The following is a 22,572-nucleotide window of genomic DNA, read 5'->3' as shown; positions in this document are numbered from 1 at the left end:
TGAGTACTTCGTTCCTGTGTTAAGCCCACGGATATGGTATTTTCTTCTGGGCCCAGTTGTTCATAGCCCGATTGACCTAATCCCGGATCAACGTGAACTTTGATGCGAGTTTAATTAATAATTAATAAAGATTCTCCCAAAAGATTTTTGTCCGTCAGTTTTGCCTTAGACTTTTCTTAACCTTTAGCTTGAAATTAGCCTTTTAAACCATTTCAAACGAGCAAGACGAAAACCTCGGTTAACTTTTAATCGTGGATTAGCGTTAATCGGCTTTCGAACAACCGGGCCCTGGCGGTTACCCTAGCAAATTACAGCCAAACTTTCAGATACATGGAAAATAATCTTCGTTTCGATATTTCTTTTTTTGGTCATGCAGACATAAATAGCGAACAGAGGGACAAACGTTTTTTTTTCTTTGGGAGGGGGAAGGGTGCTTTCTTGTCTTTTTTGTTTTTGGTTCTTGCGGTTTGGAATCGGTGGTTTGTCCCTGAGGGCTGATTTTGCCCGGTGTAAGAGGCTCGTGACTCCGGAGCTTGTTTTCTATGTTGGAGGAATTGCCCCAATACACCTTTTTCGGTGCATACAAATTCAGTAAAAACCAGTAATAAACTGTGTTTAGCAAGGGCCACTGCGCGACAAAATAAAAGTACCGGATCCTGTTGTGAGGAATCTAATCAGCAAAAAAATTGTAAAGCAAATAATCTACAAAAAGAGCAAGGCTGATTTCACGGTCAGCTTGCAGGTAGCGTGATTCCCAAATGGCGTGAGGTCGCTCGCTCTCACCCCATCCTGTCAGAGCGACTTCGTACCGTCAACAGGGGTCTTTGCATATAACCGGTATTCATGCATGAGTAAAATGTTTTTCGTGCCTTACCATTGCGTCGGCCATTTGTCGCGGTCGACTTTTACCTTACCTTCGGCAAGTCGGTTCGCGATCGGACGTTCCGAGAAATTTCCGAACCTCAGTACTACCCCAAGACCTTAAGGCATCACGTTTCTAGGCCTGACAAAAGACAGAAAGAGTAGATTCGTAAAAAGTAACCTAGGAATAAAAACGGTTGTAGATTTTAACCATCTTGGTTTGAAAATCTGAAACGGGTTGGAATTTTACCTACCACGTCTAAGGGAAACAACAGTGATGTCAAAGAAGCCCAAAACGGTGGAATATTCCAGAACACATAAGAATGCGAAAGAGGTGAGTCAGTCTTATTCATTTTCTTGAATGAATGTTGAAATGTAGCTTTGTTAAACGCTCAAAGTCTGATATTTTATTTCCCATACAATGTCACGAAGTGCTAAAATTCTCTACAGCTGTCTTTAACCCAGTACCACTTTAACTCAAAGGCCACATACCGATTAACCCAAAATATTCCTTACTTTCTCATAAGGTGAGCTTGGGCTGCCTGTAAATTTATCCTTTGCATCCACGAGCTTGGCTCATGGGTTTCAACCTACAGTAAATCTATTGGGGCCAAAATGTTGGGGGAGTATATATCCTCTTAGGCTTTAGCTATTTGCCAGACTTACAGGCCGCGTCAGGTCTTACGCAGTCAAGCCGAAAGGCTTGGGGGCGAGAATGGGAGGCCGTGGGAGAATAGGCCATTTCCGAGCTGCTGGGAACCTCATCATGAAAACGAGGCCTTTTATTTTCATGTATAGTTTTCATTCATATGCGAACAAAACTAATTTTCACTTGAAAAGCTTTGCACTTCGCCTCGCTTTCGTAATGAGGTTCAAAGCAACTCGGAAATTGGTACGGCCACAAAATTCCCTTTTAAACCATTTAGTAAAATTGGGAACAATTCATACTAATAAGTAACAGACACTGCAGAAGGGCAGCAAAAACAATCTGTGACTTGGAAATTGTTGAAATTTTCATTAACTAGCGCCCAGTCCCCCAATATAAATATTATTGTAGCGTCTAGAATGATATTACGCTAAAAATATCCCTTACAGGTCTCGTGACAAAACAGGTAATGAATGAAACACAACACAACATAAAAGAAAGAAAAAATAGTGATAAACTGTGTTTGCAAGGACCACCGTGACAAAATAAAAGTACCGGATCCTGTAGTGAAGGATCTAATCAGCAAAAAAATTGTAAAGCAAATAATCTAAATAAAGAGCAAGGCTGATTTCACGGTCAGGGAAGTATATTTTCCAATATTTCGAAAGGCAGGGCCTTTCTTCTTCAGGGTATGTTTGAGACTGACCCTGTGGCAAGATACGTTACAATTTAAACAGTTACAACGTTACAACGTTAGCTTATACCTATTTACCAGTTGTATTTTCAAATTTCAAATTGTAACGTTTTTGTTTATGTAACTTTAGCCTTTTTTCAGGTATCTATTGTAACTGTTTAAATTGTAACGTATCTTGCCACAGGGTCAGTCTCAAACATACCCTGAAGAAGAAAGGCCGTGCCTTTCGAAATATTGGAATATATACTTCCCTGACCGTGAAACAAAAAATAGCTGTTTCGGTGTCTCGTGGTTTAGTAGGAGAATTGTAACGTGGGTGTTTCGCCGGCGACATACATGCTTAAACACGCATGCAATGTGGACACTAGCTATAGCCTGCGAATACAGCCGTCTCTCGTCGCTCCCGCCCCCGAGAAGCATTTCCAGTCCGGCAAAGAATGGTTGATTTGTCTTGAACAATTTATTGGGCTGCAAGGTATTTTAATACACATCTCGCCTAATAAAGCTCTCTATTAATCTTCAATTATTTTAGTTTATTTTCCTGTAACTTTAATTATTAATATCCGTTCTATTCAAGGTTACCCTTTTGACCTTACTTGGCTTAGTTCTTGTGTAGATTGAGTTTCAATTCCTAAAATTTCAGTTGTTGTTTTCTGCAATAATGTACGTCAGATTTTTATTTCACTTGCAGTAAGTGGGCCACCAGTAAGACAGCAACATAATAACATTTACTTGAAATCTTGTTAAAAAATTCATTTGAAAATACTCCAGAAACAAGTAAGTAATTCATTCACAACCAACCCAATCTTCCCCTGAGTGTTTTTCGTACTGGGAGAAGAACTCCCGTCCCCCATCCCTACCCCTCCCCCGACCAACGTGGCGATAAAGAAAAGTTTACTTCCCATAATGCATTGCACTTTGTTCCGATCTTTTTGCTTTTTTGCTGCAAAAAATCTGAAAAATCGGTGGATATGTTTGTGTGTCTCTGACATCCCAAATGAGCACCAAAATACGACTACCATGAGTAACCGAGAACATCGACAGTTTCTTGGCACATGGAAGTTGAAATCTACAAAAAAAGAAGGGAAAACGCTTGACGTTTACGAGTTTCGATATCTCTGGCAACTCCGGGTTGGCGTAGAGCTTGTCGACCGTCAAGAAAACAATGCTGGAATATTCGCTTTTTTGTCAATCAACGTGCCAGAGGTACCTCTGGAACCGGGAGAGTTCATCGTGAAGACTTACTCTGAAAATAAGGACTTATGGCTGCAGATGAAAGACTTTCCAGAATTTGAAGACACTGGTAAATTTGCACTTTTGCCTTCTGACAAGTGCCCAATATGGCGTCTTCGTAGCCACGATATCTGTTGTCACGAAGAATTGAAAAGCAAAGAGGAAAGTGAGCATTATTTTACAGGTGTGATAGAGAAGGCATTTATCGATTTACAGGAGAACAGGCCCAAAAGACAATACAAGGACGTTATTGCCGCTGGCCGGCTAATAGACGTGTTAAAATTGGTGTGCCAGGCACTTTGTGAATCGGATTACTTTTCAAAGGACACTCAAAGTTTGAAGCACAACGAGAAACGTTTAGTAAAAGTGAGAGGCAAGTGGAAAATTCTTCACAACGAAACGGAAAGATAAGGGTTCACCCAAACGTATGGTTTGTTCTGTTACAATAATCATTGTGAGATTCTGCTATTATTGTGATTGTGGACGCACGAAATTGTTTCCAATTTTCTTTAGGAGAGCTTCTTTAATATTTGTAGTAACGCTGATAAATGCACACGGCCGTCAAGAGGATTTGTTTTGGAATGCGTGAAAAATCTCCGGAAACTCTGCGTGACCCCTTGCCTCAAGGCACATTTAGTTCTGATTGCAAAATTCAGAGCCTTTATCCTTGGCCCATGATTGGAAGCTTTGAAAACAATTTCTAACAATTCAATTCATCTTGTACATACTGGATACTGTATATATTGCATATCGTATCTCACACCCCAAGCTTGTCTTTTTGATCTAAGCCTTGCATCTGCCTAATACCACAAAAAAGATACAACTGTTTGTTAAGTCTAAAAACCTTATAGGAAGAGGGTTGAGAGCCACCTTAAATTTTTAAAAATTTGAGGTTGTTTTGAACCCCTTCCTAAAACTCCAACTTTGCAAAAAAAATTTAACTGAACATGCTAACCAATTTTTTTTTTTTTTTTATAAGAATGGTGGTCACCAAGCTCATTTTTGAGTTATAACCACTTAAATCTAACATTACGATTGTTTTAAACAAGTTATACTGTTGTTATGGTAATTTGTGTCAAGAAAATGACCATAACACGTTCAAAAATGATTAGGCATTTGTTTGACATCATTGATATTGTCATGTGTCAACTCGTAAAGATGGTAGTATTGATCCATCAAAGTTCAGTGCTGTAAATTAGTGGCAGCTACCTTAACGAAGGTACCTCCTTTTGTAAACAAGTGGCAGCTACCTTAATTTAATGAAGGTGCTTTTTTTGCTATTGTGCATATGTTCTGCTCATCTCAGGATGGTCCAAGAACCTCCAATTTCTTAATGAAAATGCATACTAATTCAAAGATAATTTTATGCGGCTTATGACTATGCGGAAAAAGATCTCATCAAGGGCTACTGAAATTTCAAAAGACAATATTATTGGGAGTAACCACACATGTTTTAGAGATAATTAAGCTTCAATTTGGAAAAAGTGTCGTACATTGGCATGTATTTTGACACTTGTATTATGCTTACAGTCATTCTACGTCACATGTGACCAGTACTTCTGAGAATGATATGAATATTTGAATCTTCATTTGTAATCTCTGGAGCAATTGAATGCAATCTTCAAGATTTCTCTGGAAAAAACATGCATTAGCCGAAAAACAAAAATTAAAATACTTGGGAAACAAAATTGTTATTTTTATTCAAAATGTTTAATGCTGTGATGTATACCGTCAATAAACTAGTGAAATTGTTATGGAACTCTGAAATCTCACTGGCGCTGTTCAAAACTGACATGTAAATTTCAAAACCCACATTCAAATTCAAAAATACTGGTCACGCATCATGTAGGTTGACTGTTTATTATCTCTGAAAAATGTGAGGCTAGTCCCAATTTTCTTATTGGATTTGAATAGCCCTTGCTGAGATCTGCTTAAAATCCCCCATATTCATAAATCTACACAGAAATATTTTGGTACTAATGTGTCTTCTGGCTAGCCGTCTAAGAACAATTCGAACCACAGGAAACGTAGTTTTAATCTGAGAAATATATATAGTCAAAGATATGTTCGCATTTGCAAAACGAACAGACACAAGAATAGCTTTTTCTACAGCAATTGTATATAGATGACTTTATTTGGTGTTTTTCATGGATCACGTTAGGTCATGAGAATCAAGGAAATGATCGCTAAGAAATTAAATAAATTCTCTCATTTATTACCATAACATCTTCAAAGCTACAGTTTTGAATTAAAAGTATCATTATTCAGGATTGACAGCCACAAGTGTAACTAATCACTCACTGTCATAACAGTCAACTTCAAGTTAGAGTGCTTTGGATAAATTGAGACAAATGTTCTCTTAACGCAGGCTTTTCATCTAGTGTAGTGTAGGGCTAAATAATTATTGTCCCTTGTGCAAACTCAGTTAAGACTTTGCCTGCCGTGATTTTTATTCCTTCTTTTAACATCGGGCTTGATGCTAAGCCCCTGTAACTACCTTAAATTAAAGATTACATGTATGTATCCCTTTATTGGAAAAACAACAGTATTAATTTTTTCTTCACATCATACATCTTCTCTCTGTACAGTTACAACATTGGCATTCTGTCTCCCTCCTCTGATTTTTTTTATAAATTCCACTCTATTTGTTCTTGTTATCACAGTCCTGAGGATGAAAGCAAAGTCATTAGGCACAACTAAGAAATTAATGATTAATATTCTGATCAATAATTCAGATATTTTAAAATGTGCTGTTTTTTGTACAATACTTTCTTTAATCCTCATTGTCTTCATTACAGCGGTTACCAATAACACGCGACCTATCGCCTTCAAAAGACTCCCAATAAAGTTGCGTTTTGGTGGACGTCAATCATAGAAAAGCCGTTGAAATTAATTTAAAATCCGGCAACATTTCAAGGAAACAGAACCAAGAAATTGGCTGTTTTAAGATGGAAAGATGGTAAACTTTATGAAAGTTGATTTCCAAGCCAGGTTATCTTAAAGAATGGGCATTGTTGAGATAAAGCATTTTTTGTAACATTTTAAATCGCTACCCATGATAATTTTGCAAAATCAGCGACAGGTGCAAGTGAGTAAATTATCACGTGCAGTGAAAATTAAAATTCTGAATTCAAAAATACCTTTTATTTTCCCTTGATCTGGCTTGGAAAACAATTTAAATAAAGTTTACCTTCTCTTAGCGAGGTAAAATTCTTAGTTTCTTGGCGGGTTACCCTGGAATCTTGTCAGAATTCAAAAAATAATTTCAACGGCTTTCCTTTGATTGACGTCCACCAAAACGCAACTTTATCCGACTCTTTTGAAGACGGTAGGTCGCTTGTTATTGGTAACCGCTATAAACACCCCAGTGTGGAGGAGGGGAGTTTGGGAGAGTAGAATTATTTTTTTTAAGGAAGGGTTTATTAGAGAAGGGTTAAAATAGAGTACGAATAACATGAAAATTAAGAGAGTTAAGGGGGCAATGTCACCTACAATAATTTTAGTGTCACCTTAATGGAAACATCAAAACTTTATTATAATTCTTTAATTACATGAGGTTACAAAAACTAGACTAAGTGTTAATTACAAATGTTTGACTGCAGATTGCCTGCCAGGATGGAAATGGATAACAACTCAAAAAAATTGGTTCTTCCTCTGTGTATCAGAAAAATGGTTAAAATTGATTTATAATGGTTTCTTCTTCCTTTGATAAATCACATGAGATTGATATGTCCTCTTAGTTTTATTAGACCAACTTCATGTTTGAGCAAAGGTATCTTGTTACACATTTGTTGCAAAATTATTGGAATTGATGGTCTTTTTGACACCTTAATTTGTGCATAGCTGTTGGTAATTCTCTTTGAGGTGAGGAATTTCAAAATCAAGCACGATCATTTACCCTGCCAAGAGATAGCCAAGTCGAAACTGATTAAATGCATCAATCTTTCAGTTATTTTTTTTATACATGTAATTGGCGGTGGGGTTAATACTGAAATGCTTCTGGAACCAAAGGCCTGTCATATCGTGGCAAATATGCCATTTTGAGTAACTTTAAACATAAAATACTGTTTCTACAGGTTGATAAAACATGGGCACGTTTGAAGCATTTTTTAATATTTTGTGTCCGAAGAAAGCGATTAACTGTGCACCTTGTTTGTAGGAAGGCCTAATTTGTGAAGTTGTCTCAAACTCACTAATAGTCTAATTCATAGGATAAAACGAATGAAATCACTACCATGGAGGAGGTTTGAAAATGTGATCTTAATAACTATAAAATTTGGTGAACTTTTGCTTTAAGAATTGTTAATGGTTTGAGAAGCTACATGTGTATTAATGCACTTGTCATCGGCTTCCCCGAGGTGGGGGGACCCCGGGCTGATATGGGGACTTTGCTAATTGTGTATTTCAAAGTTCTTGTATTTCCCCACCCATCGAGATTTGTTTCTTGCAAAGTCCTCAGTATTTGGCGAACCCAACTGGATTTGAAGATGCACTTCAGAACTTTATTTGGGTTCTTTAAACAGTCGGCAAACACTCGGACTTTGCATTCTGATGAAAACTGAACTTTAATTATTTTTTCTCGAATACTCCATAAGTTGCTATAAATCACTCCTCTTACTGTACATGCACAGTATGGTGAAAATTTCAACTTTTCATTCAGTCCTGAATTCCCCAGAATCTGTTTTCAATCTATCCGGACTGATGAAGAACAAGGGAAAACACACTATCATTTGATGATGGTTCATTGCTGCTTCTAAACACAACGTCCTTAAGTTTCCTGAGTACTCTGAACAGTTTCTGTGATGCTTCAGAAATTAACATTCTTGTGAATATTAAAAAAAAATCAACTTTTTCTATCCTTAACAATTTGTACGCTGTTCTAAATTTGTTCTATTATATCACTAACAAAAGACGACCTGTTGACCTTTAACAGTGACCTCTATAAACAATAATATATACACAGAGGAATTTTAAAGTTGCCTATGCCTACAAATACGTACAAATTTTTGACGGATGGTCTGTTTGATAGACAAAAAACAATGGATTTTAAAACATACCTTCTTGTTCTCCTCTGCCATCTTGCCATCGATAGAGCGAACAAAAATCGTCCCCAATCTCCTCTCAGTTGAACATAAGCGAAGTCCCCATATTTTCCCCGAGAGTAGGGCATTCAAAAATCTAAGTCCCCACATTTTCCCCACCACAAGGGAAGAAATTTGTTGCAAAGTCCCCATAAAGTCCCCGTATTCCCCCACATCAGCCCGGGGTCCCCCCCCCCCCCCCCCTTTCGGGGAAGCCGATGACAAGTGCATAAACACTCAGTGTTTTTGGAAATCAGATGATACACTCTCTCATTTGCTTGATATATTACGTCACAATACCTTAACCAGCTGTCTCTTTCTCTGTAGTATTCTGTGTTGCTTGTTGTGTATCATGACTCTGTACTGTTGTTTGATTTAGTAGTTCTTCATCTTCATCAGAGAAGACATTGGTTTGTTCTTTATCCACTCCTAAAAGTGCTTCACTTGACTAAAACAAAACAGTAAGAATAAAATAATAATCAACTTGGTATACTGCAGTGTACCAAAAGGGCAGAAAACAATAGGACAAAGAACTTAAAATCATCAGTTTGAAACGAGTATTAAGTCCACTTCAGGCCTAATCTTTTGGGACATTTAAATGCAAACCACGTGCAAAACATACTGACACAAATTTAAAATGTGGTCATACATTCTAGGCATTCATTAACCCAAACCCCTAATATCAAAGCACAATTTCTCCTATCTTGTCTCCACACAGTTCTTATAAAAGTACTGGGGAAAAGTTATTAAAAAATATCAAGAAAATTCAGCGTGGGTGATCATAATACTAATTCTTGTGACCTCATGGATTGAATAGGCATTGATATTACAAGGAAAAATTTGATGCTGATCACTGTTAGGGCTTAAAGGATTAAAAGGCCTTGTGCTATATTTATATGCATAATTATCTAATGGTGCATAAAGTTATAAAGAGCCCCTTTTACAGTTGGGTGCTTAGTAACATGGCCTTTGAGTTGAAGCAGTGATGGAGTTGATTTTGTTTGGATACAAGGAAACCTCAGTGCTTATTAATTCAAATGTAAATGGCAACTAGTCAGCAAAAGTATAACATGATTTTCATATGAAAAGCAGAGGGGTTCATGTCGAGGAAAACAAACTTAAGTCAACTCCAGCCTTAACTAATGCTTCCACTCAAAGACCACCTCACATAAAGCATGAAACTACTCACTGAGATGAAAATAATGTGCCTTGACCACTTGATAAGATTTCTAGCACATTGATTTAAATTATTAATAATTTTACAAAATAATGGACTGTTGAATTTTTAAGGGAAATTATTGTAACACTCAACTGGAATTTTCATAGGGCTTGGGGTGGATGAAAGCCAAGAAGTGTAAGGATATTTCCTTTAACCCTCAGTTGAGTTCACCAGTGACTAACCTCAGCTTCTGGGCCAAAGAAATCATCTAATTCCTTATGCAGGTCTGTATCATCTTCAAATGTTATTTCATCCAGTGAACCAGTACTTCTACCATGAAGCAAGCTGATTGGTTCTAAGATTAACATGGTCTGGTTATTCAAAGTATCGTAACAAAAGACCCAGGATTGGCCCTAACACAAATACAGTCCAGGACTATGTTGTTCAAAAAATGGATAATTTAATCCAGCTAGCAAATAAGTTGCTATCCAGGGGATAAAATGTATTGGTTGGGGTACATGTTATCCACTGGATAGTGATTTATCCACTGGATCTAGAGTTGTCTGGCTTGACATATATGACTCAAACAGACATGTATTTCCATCAGACTGCCGGAAGTCTGGTTGTTCTTTGGTATTTCACAAAAATAGAGTCCAATGGTAGTCCACTGGATAACCAGAAGTCTAACGGGATGAGGATACCTTTGCATGGATCGCGTGGTCACAAGTAAAGAGAAACATAGTCCATTGGACTCGCTTGAAGTCTAGTCATTTGACACTTACTAGAAAAAAAAACCATGAAAGTCGCTGGGGGTAGAAATGTTGTCCATTGGGGTCGCATGGATCACATGGTCACAAGTAGAATGGAAGAGAGTCTATTGAACTTGCATGAAGTCTGCAAATTTAGTCGCAAGAGACTTGAAGTCTAGTTGCAAGAGTAACATGGATCGCATGGTCACAAGTGGGTACATGTAGAAATGAACAAGTTCACTGGAGTCGAACTAAGTCCATCCAACTATACCTACTGACAACTGGGCTTAGATGGTGTATATTGGACATGTGTGTGAATAATTATGTCTAATGGAGAGCCTAAAGTACTTCCCTTCTCTCCCCAAATTTCTTTAAAAATAATAAGTTCTGGATGGCCAAATTAAATTAAATTATATTATTATAATTATTACAAATATTTCCATGTGAAAAGAATCCCCAGCCTTAGCCTAATGTGTGCAATTTAATTCCAGTTTAATACAGAGCATATAAATATGGTCTATTAGCTTTACAGTCATGTTCTTTGGCTGACGCATTGTTACAACTGTATCACACAAGAAAAGCATTTCCGCATCTAGTTAATAGAAATTTACCCTCTGTCTTTCCATGCTGTATGTAGTAGTTCATTTGCTCAAGGAATGCATCTTCATACACCTGCTGTTTCTCAATGGAAGCTTGCCTCTCTATTTGCTGCAGTTTAACCTCCTTCTTTTCCTTTTCTGTCTGAAGCTCCTCTGAATCAATTTCAATAAACCACATGTAAGTAATCACTTTGAGGGAAGGTTTTATTCTTAGAACTTAAAGATGGTGCCTACTTTTGTTACTGCGCATACGTTCTGCGCATCTCGGGATAATACTGAGGTTTCCTATGGGTGGTGCCTACTAATACAGGGATATTTTTGCGTAGTTTAAAACTATGCGAAGAAAGCAGAAATTAGCAAGTGGTCTTGGTATCCAAAAAGAAAATTGGGAGTAACCATGCATTTTTTAGAGATAATAAACGCTTCAATTTGGCAAAAACGCCATACGCTGTTTTGTATTTGACTGCTTTTCACGATAATTATAATTACAATTGTTGCTTAATTATCTCTAAAGAATACCTTGCTCCCCCCAATTTTCTTTCTGGATTCCAGCAGCTCATACCAAGATCTGCTTTTCTCGCAAAGTCATAAACTGTGCAAAATACTTAATCTGTATTAGTAGGCACCCTCCTTAAAGCTACTCGAAATGGTTTCACACTGTAAAAGTACATGACTGTATACAAGACGAAAGATTGATGTGCATTTCCAGAAAAAACCCATACCCACCCCAAGGAAGGTCACTGGAAATTCCTAGGGGGGGGGGGGGGGGTCTTAGAAGGAAAGTATGAACTTCAAGCTAAGGTGAAATTTCCTTGGGGGGGGGGGGGTGCAAAACAAAAAAACTTCCGTGGGGGTAGTATGGATATTTTCTGGAACTGCACATTACAAAAAAGCAGTTATTATGTGAGTAGCCTACAGATATCTTGCCACTGCTATCAGACTACTCTTTAATACTGTTATTGTGATGTCTTAGTCATTACCATCTGATGGTAATATTTCAGGTTCAGATTTGGGAGATTATCTGAAAAACTTAGTTGGCGACCTACTGTTTTTTATTTATTTCTTTTTAATTAAAGCTTGCTAGATTCTACAACTTGTGGCAGTATGAGAAAAATTAAAGTTATCCAGTACAACTTCTGTTATTTGAAAAACAGTGTTTTTTCATTTACAGAAATTTCTTTCCCAAAATTTGTCTATAAAATTTAATGGCACACTGAATCAGGTATGTAAAAAAAAACAAGGTAGGTCACCACGCAAAATTTTGAAATCGTTTCCTACAGGCTTTATTTCCAGTTTGTGCAGGACCTTTGATAGGAATTTTGATTCATTCAGCTGATGCATGCATCTTAATAGGATGTGGTTTTACGTGCACATGACTAAAACCCATTTGAGCTTAACCTTCAATAATAATTATAATAATTATTAACAATAATTACTACTACTTATAATAATGACAATCCTTAATTTTTTTAAATTATATTCATTATTAAACAAATAATCATTTTTATTAATATATGAATTCTAAACAAGGTCTGACATCGCTCAAGAATAAAAATCGATTGTGGACTTTTTTACTTTTCATTATATACCCAAACAATAACTTATCATATGCATTTCGCAGAGACATTGACAGAATCAAAGAAACAAAGACTGACAGATGATAACTGTATACCGGTATGTGGCTGATAACTGCCCGAAAGTACTGATATGCAATTTATTGATTTGGATGTACAAAAATGACAGACTGAACTAACCAAAGAAAAGCAACTTACAGCAGGGCAAAATAGGCCAGTTTCCTACCTTTCAACAGCTCTAAATCATCCCTGAAACACAAAAATTAAGATGCATGAATAAAAGTGAAAAACTGTTCGAATTAAAAAATTGTGGACTGCAGTCTTGAGAGTAAATAACTAAAGCTACATCCAGTCTTTGTTAATCTTTTGGGCCCAATATTAGCAGGGAAGTTCTACATACCTTTCTTACGGTACCAGTTAGAAGAATAATAATTATTTGTTTAAACATCGAGACAACTTACTTTTGGTTATCTTTTCCTTATTCAAGCATTAATGATCAGGCCCTGATTGTTCAGAAGTAAATAAATCTATCCAGCAGATAAGCCGCTATCTGGTGGATAAAATGTATTAGTTGGAGTACATTTTCTCCACGGGATAACGTTATCCGCTCTTTGAACAGGGCCCTGATAAATGTACTAGATCCAACCTATACAATTTATTAGCTGGACAGCGACTTATTGGCTGGATTAAGTTATCTGCTTTTTGAACAACTGGGGCCAGAAGTAGAAATTATAAATTTTTAAGGAGAAATTGGATGCTGGTTCAGTATTGGTTATAAAAAGTTATCAAAAGACCAAAGTTCTCTTACTCTCTATTGTGTTTTAGCATTGAAAGTTTCCGCTCCTGAGCAGCTTTTCTTCTCTCCAAGTCCAACAGCTCACAAACCTCTTCCAAGTCCATCATCAAGTTATCTAACACTTCCATCTGGCCTCCAATGGCATCTAAAAGTTCAATTATTATTAAACCAAAATATTTACTTGCCTGAATTAAATTTGTTATGTTTGGTTGAGTGGGTATTATAATTTTTTATCTTAACATTCGTTGAGATGTGATTTTTCTGAGTTAAAGAAATGCTGTTAATATGTAATGCAATAACTCAATAAAAAAAAATAATGATAAAGGCATCACCACAACAATGCTATAATTATAGCAACTAGGTGAAGCTCTCTTTCTTTAAAAGGGTGAAGTTTTCCTTTTGACAAGAGTAACTCACACAACTTACCATCTTACATAAACCTAACCGAGGCGGCAGAGCGTTTTGAAACGTGGGGGGCTCATCTTTCACCCAGCCATGTGCACAGGGCTGTCACTAAGATTTCAAGTTGCTGGATACATACAACAAGTAGGCGGGGAATCAAACAGCTAGGAATTTCTTTTGATTCTATTTTTCTTCTATTTTCCTATGAAAATAGCCAGGGGGCACGTTCTTAGCAACCGGGGGAAATCCCTTGCCCCTGCCTCTTAATGACAGCCCTGTGTGCATACCCCTACTCAAATTTTTCAAAATGCCCTTTGCATTGTTCAAGCAGACCTCTTTGCAATCTTTACAGCGTCTAGTGTGTCTGTAATCGATTTGTGACAATGCATCAGTAGGCAGTTGTTCAGGCGGTCCTGCTTCATGGTGCTTCAATCTTAGGTAGTTCTTGGGTCGTCTGAGGGCAGAAAATGTGCGCTCTGTACTTCGGGTAGCACAGTTCTCACTGCATCAAATATTTTTCAAGATATTATTTTGCCAAGCGCAATGCTGGTAAAACGATTTGTGAAAAGACCACGAGATTGAATATTTTCCGATATTTTCAGCACCAAAACGCTGTGCCCACCCCAAATTTTTGTTCGGGGTGGGGGGCCTATGCCTGAGTATGCAAAAGACTGAAATATCAAGTGGAGAGTACTGTGACAAAATTACAAAAAGTAACAGAAACTGCTGGAAAAATATTATACCTAGAGTTACCTTCAGCAGATCAGCATCACATCCAGGGTGCTTCAGGATGCCTAGATTTACATTGGGGGTGGAGTACTCAAGAAAGTTTTATATGGGAACGCTTAGCCCCGAGGTCCAAACGCTTAACCTTTTATGCATCAGTTTTGAAAGAGAAGATAATCCTTCATTATATACCTTCCATAGAAAATGGTACCCCTTTATTACACAGACATGTACATGCGTACATGTACCTACAGTAGAAACAATGCATCTCTTTTAGGTTGGCCTGTTTGAGATATTTTGAAAATCCCTTTTAAACACCTGAATGGCAGTTTTCACAACCCTTGTCTATACTTCAGGCCCCAGTTGTTCAAAGAGTGGATAACTTTATCCAGCGGATAAGTTGCTATCCAGCAGGGCAAATGTACTCAAAAGAAACACTTATGGCAAGTTTTACACACAATCCCATACTTAAATTTGACATATGCTTCAACTACATTGATTTTTCACAAATTATAGGCATACTGGAAAAATCTTGCACACATTTTATCTGCCCGATAGCAACCTATCCAGTGGATAAAGTTATTTGCTCTTTGAACAACTAGGGCCACTGATCATGAAATCCCTACCCTTATACCTCCACCCCAAAAGGTACCCTTTTCTGGGAGAGCCTCCCCATATTGTCCATTATAGGGAGTACTCCCCCCCCCCCTCCCTCTGGGGATTTACATGGCCAGTGCATAAAATAGGAGGGAGAGGGGGAATTCAAAGGGCTGGCATTAGGTTAAAGTCACACGTCATTTTTATCTAAGCATCTGTTCAAGTCAGAATAGCACCTACATCAATAACAATCACCCATGAAATTATGTTTGTGAGTCTAGACTTCCTCCTACCAACCTATATCAGCCTTGGCTGTTTTAATGCTCTTTATGACTTCTGGTAGTTGGGCCAATTCACTGTGAAATGCAGTCATGGTGGTATGGAGATCAGAACATTGCTTGGATAATTCAGAAATGATCTGGTCTGCATCCTTAAACAGGAAAAGCATGGTGACAGTCATTACATTGTCAAGGATATGATACATGCATCTTGTTAGCAACAGGAGGTTAATTATTGACATAAGATTGCTGGATGTACAATCTATAGGTATCATGTTCACATCCCTATGTGGTGTTCATTAGCTTTGTTCTACACCTAAGTCATGGCACAAGTTTGTTTTCCCTCCCACCCACGAAGACAAGACAATATTTTTGTCTTTGATTTTGTTTTGTTATTCAATAAACAGATTTTCTGGCCCAAACATGTCATGTACAGTGTACTCATTCATACCCATTCTAGACCAAAATGGTTAAAATCTATACCCTTTGATGCTGCACATACCTATACAGCTTATACCTTCTCCTTCCCAACCTTTCACCCCCTGGGAGTAAGAGTATTAGAACAAGGTGGTGAGGAAGTGTAGTTGTTTAACAATGGTAAATAGAAAGCATTTCCGTTTTGGACCTTTGGGTCTTATTGTGAAATTTCTCAAATGTTTCAAATTCATTTCCTATTGATTGGCAGTTGTTTTTCATACAAACTACTAATTGTGTTTCTTAATCTTGTAAAGCTGTAAAATTTTAAAGTTTTCACAAGCTAAAAATGATGCAGACTTTGAAAACATCACCTCCCTTGAAGAGCTGTAATATCTTTTATTTTACTTGACTACAGGCAAGTGGCAATGGTCGGCACATATCAATTAACTCAATAAATAATTATATCAATTTTTAATTACAAACCTGTGCTCTTTTTGCACATTCCCTTGATGTTTCGTGGAGCTCTGCCCACTCTTTCTGAAACCTAAAACATAACCAGACTCCCATTACATGAATGTGCTGATAAAGTGAATGCAGTACAAACCTACACTTCTCCAGTATAGTGTTTATTCAGAGGGAATGCATCTATCTAGACCGGGTAAGGTGATCTGCCAAACAGATCAGTTTAATCAAAATCTTGGTCCAGTGAAAGCTATCCATATTAAAGTCATCCAAATCTAGCCTGCGTGCAGACGTCTCGTATTTCTTCCTCCATTTTTCGACGTAGGAAGAAATACGAGACGTCTGCACGCAGGCTAATCCAATCCAATCAGCCACTTTTTCCAGCAATGCCCATCACCCCCACCCAGGCAGACCCACAGGCATTATATACATATAAATTTTTAAAAATAAATCAGCAAATGTCCAACGACACAGACAAACAAGTCGTTTAAATGCCCCACAGTACAGCTAAAAAGAAATTGATTTACTAGTTTCTGGGCATAATCTTGTTTTAATGAAAGCTAATTCAGGTCTTGACTAAGTCTCAAATAAGTCTTATTTCTCTGTATTGCTTCAGTGAATGTTCTTTATGTGTATCTACCATCTCATTTCATGTTCCTCTAACAAAGTCAATTAAAAGTTTATTGTCTTTGCTGATTATGATGAACTTATCATTGAAAGGAAGTGACAGTAAGTTGTGAGGTGAAAATCACAAGGCTGTCAGATGCTCTGGGGTAGACTTATGCCTGTCATGGGGGTTGAGCAAATTATGAGGAAAAAATTAATGCCCCACTAATACCCAGGGGAGGGGGCATGGGCATTGCTGGAATTATTTCTGTGCAATGTGTCGTACTGTACATAAGAGGTCACCCTGTAATGATCAGAGAAGTGCAAGCCAGGTTTTAAAAACTAAGTCAACTAGTTGACATTCTTTGTGTTATACCCATCAAAAAAGTTGACCTAAGATTACTTGCTCACAACACACTTACTTGTTTAGTATTTCAGAGCCTGCCTCAAGATTGCAACTGAAGCACTGGTCATCACTAAGGAGGAAAGACAAAGCAGACAAACCATTGAGAAAGATGTTATACGTTCAGTGTGGTAACCGTTAAGTCACACTAGGAGCCTATGTGGCCCACACAGCCTGAGCTTAACTGGGTTTCATTAGCACGAAGCAACTAGGAGTACTGCAGTACTCCCTTTGGGTGGAATGCTAGTCAATTGCAGGGTTACCACAATCACTGTGTTGCTGGTACCCATTTATGCACCTTGGTGAAGAGACAATATTGCTTGTCTAAGGAAACAACATAGCAATGAAGCAACCAACCTACCGTGGCTTCAACCATCACCAACCCTCCGATCTTCCAATTGCCTGATCGAAAGTCCAACTCGCTAACCACTATTGACTATACGTTTATTTGCCTTTTTCCTAATATATTTACAATTAACTCATTGTTTAATGTATGGCAAGGTGACCTCTAGAAACCACCAGGCTTATAGTTGAGGTCACCTCGTATCTAACAATATATGCTTACATAGTTTGTGCAACAAGTGTGCAGCTTTGCCTATTCACTACAACACCAGGCCTCCACCAATTAGTGCCACAGGCAAGGGAGAAAGAAAAAAATTAAAAAATGACCTTCCACACACAGGTCAGATGCTCAAACCTCTCAGTTCAAGGAAGACCATCGTGTAGCAGGTCACAACAAGGTTCAGAATTTTTCTTGAAACAACGTATTCTGAAATAAGTGTCTCTGATAGCCAACCTCTTCTCAATTTCTCCATCATTCAAACATTCAATCACCACAACCCACCGCACACCTTTAACCCTGCTTCCGACACATTTACTCAGCATTCCCATGCGCCACTACCCTATATATGTCATTACTATAGAACAATGATGGGTGCAACAATTCCTCTATAAATATGGAAGACAGTATTCTCCATGATCAACCCTCAATATAAATGTTCTGACTTGCTTTAGAATTACACGAAAGCTGCATTTGTGTACATGTACATACCTCTCGATGATTTCATCAGTGATAAACGTTGTTTTCCTGTTAGCAGATTAAAGAAAACGTTCGAAAGAACCAATTTATTTTACTGATTTAATTTTTTAATTGTTTTATTTTCTAGTTTTTAAAGCTGAAATGTACCATACTGTCTCATTAACAATTAAGCTTATTAAGCTTATTAAATAGCCAATACGATAAGCTTATACATTGCATATTTTAAGCTTCTTTTGTGCGTTATACTGACCGAACTATTTTCTTGTTGACGGCTTTAGCCTTGTCTGCAATTGATTTCCAGCTGCAAAAAAGAGAATTGGGTATATAAGTTAAGCTAAAAATATCAGTGAAAATCATGAAACTGTACCAGGCCAATTTAATACTGTCATGCTATAAATGTCCAACTGGCCTTAGATTCTCCAAAACGTTTGCCTTACCCTTTGCTTAGATCATGCTGCACCGTCTGTAAACGGTCTCTAAAATTATCAAACATTGTTAGAGAAAAGACAGCCACTTGTTTGTATTACTTCGACCAATTTTCCATCTTGATGATCTCTCTTTCTGATCGTGAGCTTCGTTGTGAGCCTCATTGAGTTGCCGCTGACCATAAAAGGCCCATAATGCATCTTGAGTTGAGTTCCAATTATAGCGTGCACTCACGTGAGCGAACTTTATTTTAGATTTTGTATTTTGAACGGTTTTCGAAACTGAAACTGGCTAATGGAGTATTTTAAGGTTCATTGTGCTTGAGGAATATCACTGGAAGCATTTAATTGGAAACTGAAAAATTTTCGAAGTTGTTTTGCTTTCGTGGTCAACTAGTACTTGAACTTGCGAGATCGAAGTCGAAGGGTTTCGTAATTTGTAAACAAGACGCAAAGATCATCATGGCGCATTCAAGCAGTGAATCTCTTATAATGACTTTGCTGGAGCAGATCAGGGTCTTGGAGGACGAAAGAGATAAGGCTTTGCAACTCGCTAACCAACTTGAAGCGAGGGAGAATTGTCGTGGTAATATGCATATAGCAACAGCGAACGAGGACAACGTTAGTGAAAGCTCTCGATCTAGTATTAACAGTGAAGAAACCGACGCAAGATTGGAGAAGTTGAGGGAAGAAAATGAAGCGCTGAAAGGAACCGTGGAATCAATGACACAAACACTTATCTTTGACCTGGAAGAAATTCGACTCAATGAAGAACAAAGAAAATTTAACCTGAAAGAACTTGTAAATGAACCGAATGATGATCAGTCAAGTGAATCGGAGGAAATGGATGCTGACGGTTATAGGACTATGCTGGATATGTGTAAGAAGTACTATGGAAAGATGGTTGCTGAATTGCAAGAGGAAAGAGTTGCATTACAGCAGAGGATTGAAAAACAGCAGGCTTTACTGTTGGAGAAAGACATAAAAATTACTGAACTTGAGACGAAGCTACAGAAAGTGTCAAAAAAAGCGGGAAGTAATTAATAGTGGATTGCAATAGTTTACATCAAAGTTACGTGAGAATTACTGATCATTCAGATCATTATTTTGCAATGTTGAGTGTCAAACCCTCGACGTGGCTACATGAGTGATATTCTTCTTATATATATATATTGTTTAAAGAATTATTGTCACTAGTGCCTAGCAAAAATTGCACATGTAGCCACTTGCACAGGCAAAGTTACTTTTGTTTGAATTTTTGGCAACTTTTCTTGCAATTTTTTAGCTGTTGCATTACCTTTGTGAGGATGGTTTTAGGCAGGATTTGGAAATTACTCATATAACCGTGAGTTAATCCAGGTGTCAAGTAAATCCTGCGGATTCATCCATGGGCTCTCATTGTTGTGGTCATCTGTCAGACTGATGACAACAGCTACAACAGTATGGAAGTCCCATGGGATGCTGGTCTGTCTTCTTGAAATGCTTTGGTAAATTATTTGCAGAAGGACAAAAAGGTTTCAAAAATGCACTTAGAAAGAATGCACTCATCACTTTCCACACCAATGCTATTAGGACTGGTTGGCAACCAATTTGGAGCAGTGGGTGCTTAACCCGTTAGCCCCTAATCTCAAAGAGGAAATTCTCCTATCTTGTCCTCATAGTTATTAAAATATCAAAAAAAATTAACCTTGGGTGATCATATCCTTAATTCTCATGACCTCAATAAGCATTGATCTTACAAGGAGAAATTTGATGCTAATCACTGTTAGAGCTTAGAGGGTTAAGTGCCCCTAGGTATTAAAAATGGAAACTGTCTTGATGTAGTTAGTCAAAGTTGTTTTAAAATTCAATGGAAAATTTCTTGAATTCATTCAATGAGATATGAAGAAAAATTTTCTCAACAGAAAAGGGCAATCTACAGAATTGTCATTGCAAAATGATAACTAGGTAGGAGATGAATATATAACCTACACCTATTTAAACCTTTGATGATGAAATATTAGGTGTATATAGTTGTCACATTATAGGGTAATGAAAGGTCAATGTATTTACAAGGATTCAATGAATAATAACTGTTACAATAAAAGATTCTTGGAAAAGAGGAATATGATTTGAGTGTCACATTTGAAAGGAGCCATATCACAGTTGCTGGAAAGATGTCATGAAATTTTGAGGCATTGTTTTGTCACCAAAGCATGAAATATTTTGCAGGAGTTAATTTTGTGATCTGGTGATTTTTTGGACTTTTTGTAGTATGTTTTTTATTTGGAAATATTGATTTTTCAGCCTCAAAATGGGTTGGCTGATACGATTGATTGGCTGATTGAAATGCTTTTGATAATGGCAGATATCTCAAACAGCACCAGGACCTTACCAAGGTGCCACCAGGAGCAGATGGGGTAACCTGAGAACCAGGCCTTCCTATGGGAAGGGGGAGATCCCCCCCCCCCCCCTCTGAAAAGTCACAGATGGGGTGGTTGCTGCTGCTATTCTTGCAGTGCAAGGGTGCGTTGCTGGCAATTGGCTAAACTAGCCATGTGTCATTTTCCACACTTCTCAAAACTCCTGAAAACAATTTGGGCCCGAAAAGCGATGATGTTTACCAGAAAAATTTTATTCAATTTTTAATCATTTTGAAAGTTGGATTAAGAAACACATTTGGATAACTACTACTAATCGATAGAAAACTATTTGAAAAAAAATTCTCGTGCCTGGAACCGCTTTGAGAAATGCGTCTCTAAAATCCACACCCTTTTCACGATTTTTAGAAGTCTACGACCCACATTCTAGACCAGAAATGGTTAAAATATACACCCGCTTTTGGACAACAATCAGCAGCTCATAGGGGATCACCCCCTCCCCCTTCTTGGAAAGACAAGCAACTCCAGAACATGGTGACCAGGACGCGGCAGGAATTTCGTTGACTGGCAGTTTAGGATGTTAAAGGCTTGTGTGCCTTCTGGCATAGTGAGACATAGCGAGAGATAAAGTAAATGCCGTGACTTATTTTTGCGTATCGTCTTCATCTTTTCCAAAGCGAGACTGATGCACATCCTTAGGCGAAGTATTTAAGGAATGGTTCCTTTCCCTGGCTATTGCACTGTCACTGTAACTGTCACTGATGAACCGGCTATTTTTGTGGGTATTGCACTGTATTAGTGATCTATGCCTCTTTCCACTATGTCGTGAGCGAGCAGGTGTCCGTAACAAACAGGTCCGCAGCGCGTGCACAGCACTACCCACTATTCATACCTGTGTTTATTAACCGAGTTGATAACGTAATTTGGCCATGCACCTAGTTTCCTACACTGAGCTGCTATTTCCAGCGCTAGCCCTTTGATGCGCCCAGACACGACGGAGGGCTGACGAACAACAGGTCATTTCTCAAATCTCTTTACGGTGGTCAATTTTATACCTTATCAACTCAGTTGATGAAAAACATATATTCATTTCCACTCCCCCGCCTACGCAGCACCACAGCTTCTTTGCAAAGTCACCTCTCACGCTGATCATCTATTTTTATACTTCTACCTGTATAGTTGTAACTGCTTGTCAATGCAACAGTACGTTTTGCCCATTTTTAATGGACTTCTCCCGCATTAGACCAGCTGCTGCTTTCTCAAATACAATCTTCATCCCACGTCTTCGTTGTGAAGACCAGTGTTGTCACCACTGAGGTCTCGCCTTGAAGAAGAGGCACAATAAAACAGAAAATGACTTATAGGAGTCTTCATGCGGTACGCTTGTTCATTTATTAGCAAAAAAGGACCTTGAGGCATTTTCTGCTGCTACGCCTTGCATGGTGAAACAAGAAGCTGTTTCCAG

At 37.9% G+C, this 22,572-nt stretch overlaps 3 protein-coding genes across 3 annotated transcripts; 2 read left to right on the top strand and 1 right to left on the bottom strand.

The window, feature by feature from the left end:
- The first annotated feature begins 3,132 nt into the window (after nt 1–3,132).
- Nucleotides 3,133–5,490, top strand: LOC146480397 (uncharacterized). Its single transcript, XM_085109560.1, has 2 exons — nt 3,133–4,653; nt 4,700–5,490. Exon 1 carries the CDS (start codon nt 3,222–3,224, stop codon nt 3,843–3,845), a length of 624 nt encoding a protein of 207 aa, XP_084965686.1. The 5' UTR covers nt 3,133–3,221; the 3' UTR covers nt 3,846–4,653; nt 4,700–5,490.
- Nucleotides 5,491–5,628: 138 nt separating this feature from the next.
- Nucleotides 5,629–18,920, bottom strand: LOC146480396 (dysbindin-like). Its single transcript, XM_085109559.1, has 12 exons — nt 18,760–18,920; nt 18,573–18,623; nt 18,335–18,370; nt 17,303–17,356; nt 16,296–16,356; nt 15,415–15,547; nt 13,405–13,537; nt 12,823–12,845; nt 11,035–11,175; nt 9,917–10,029; nt 8,816–8,963; nt 5,629–6,099 (listed from the first exon to the last, which is right to left on the bottom strand). The coding sequence occupies exons 1-11, from the start codon at nt 18,813–18,815 to the stop codon at nt 8,817–8,819; spliced, it is 948 nt and encodes a 315-aa protein (XP_084965685.1). The 5' UTR covers nt 18,816–18,920; the 3' UTR covers nt 5,629–6,099; nt 8,816.
- Nucleotides 18,921–18,974: 54 nt separating this feature from the next.
- On the top strand, nt 18,975–20,857 carry LOC146480395 (uncharacterized). Its single transcript, XM_085109561.1, has one exon. It carries the CDS (start codon nt 19,210–19,212, stop codon nt 19,789–19,791), a length of 582 nt encoding a protein of 193 aa, XP_084965687.1. The 5' UTR covers nt 18,975–19,209; the 3' UTR covers nt 19,792–20,857.
- Nucleotides 20,858–22,572: the final 1,715 nt, after the last annotated feature.

Source organism: Pavona decussata, unplaced genomic scaffold (genome assembly GCF_977016875.1).
Source record: "Pavona decussata unplaced genomic scaffold, jaPavDecu1.1 SCAFFOLD_53, whole genome shotgun sequence".
Classification (NCBI taxonomy): domain Eukaryota; kingdom Metazoa; phylum Cnidaria; class Anthozoa; order Scleractinia; family Agariciidae; genus Pavona; species Pavona decussata.
This window is presented reverse-complemented; position numbering and strand designations above follow the sequence as displayed.

Coding starts and splice junctions, on each gene's coding strand:
- LOC146480397 (XM_085109560.1), top strand. CDS start 3,222: ATGAGTAACCGAGAACATCGACAGTTTCTTGGCACATGGAAGTTGAAA.
- LOC146480395 (XM_085109561.1), top strand. CDS start 19,210: ATGGCGCATTCAAGCAGTGAATCTCTTATAATGACTTTGCTGGAGCAG.
- LOC146480396 (XM_085109559.1), bottom strand. CDS start 18,815: ATGTTTGATAATTTTAGAGACCGTTTACAGACGGTGCAGCATGATCTA. Junction 16,357..17,302: donor GGCTCTGAAATACTAAACAA/GTAAGTGTGTTG, acceptor GTTATGTTTTAG/GTTTCAGAAAGAGTGGGCAG. Junction 12,846..13,404: donor ATGCTAAAACACAATAGAGA/GTAAGAGAACTT, acceptor TTTGTGTTTCAG/GGATGATTTAGAGCTGTTGA.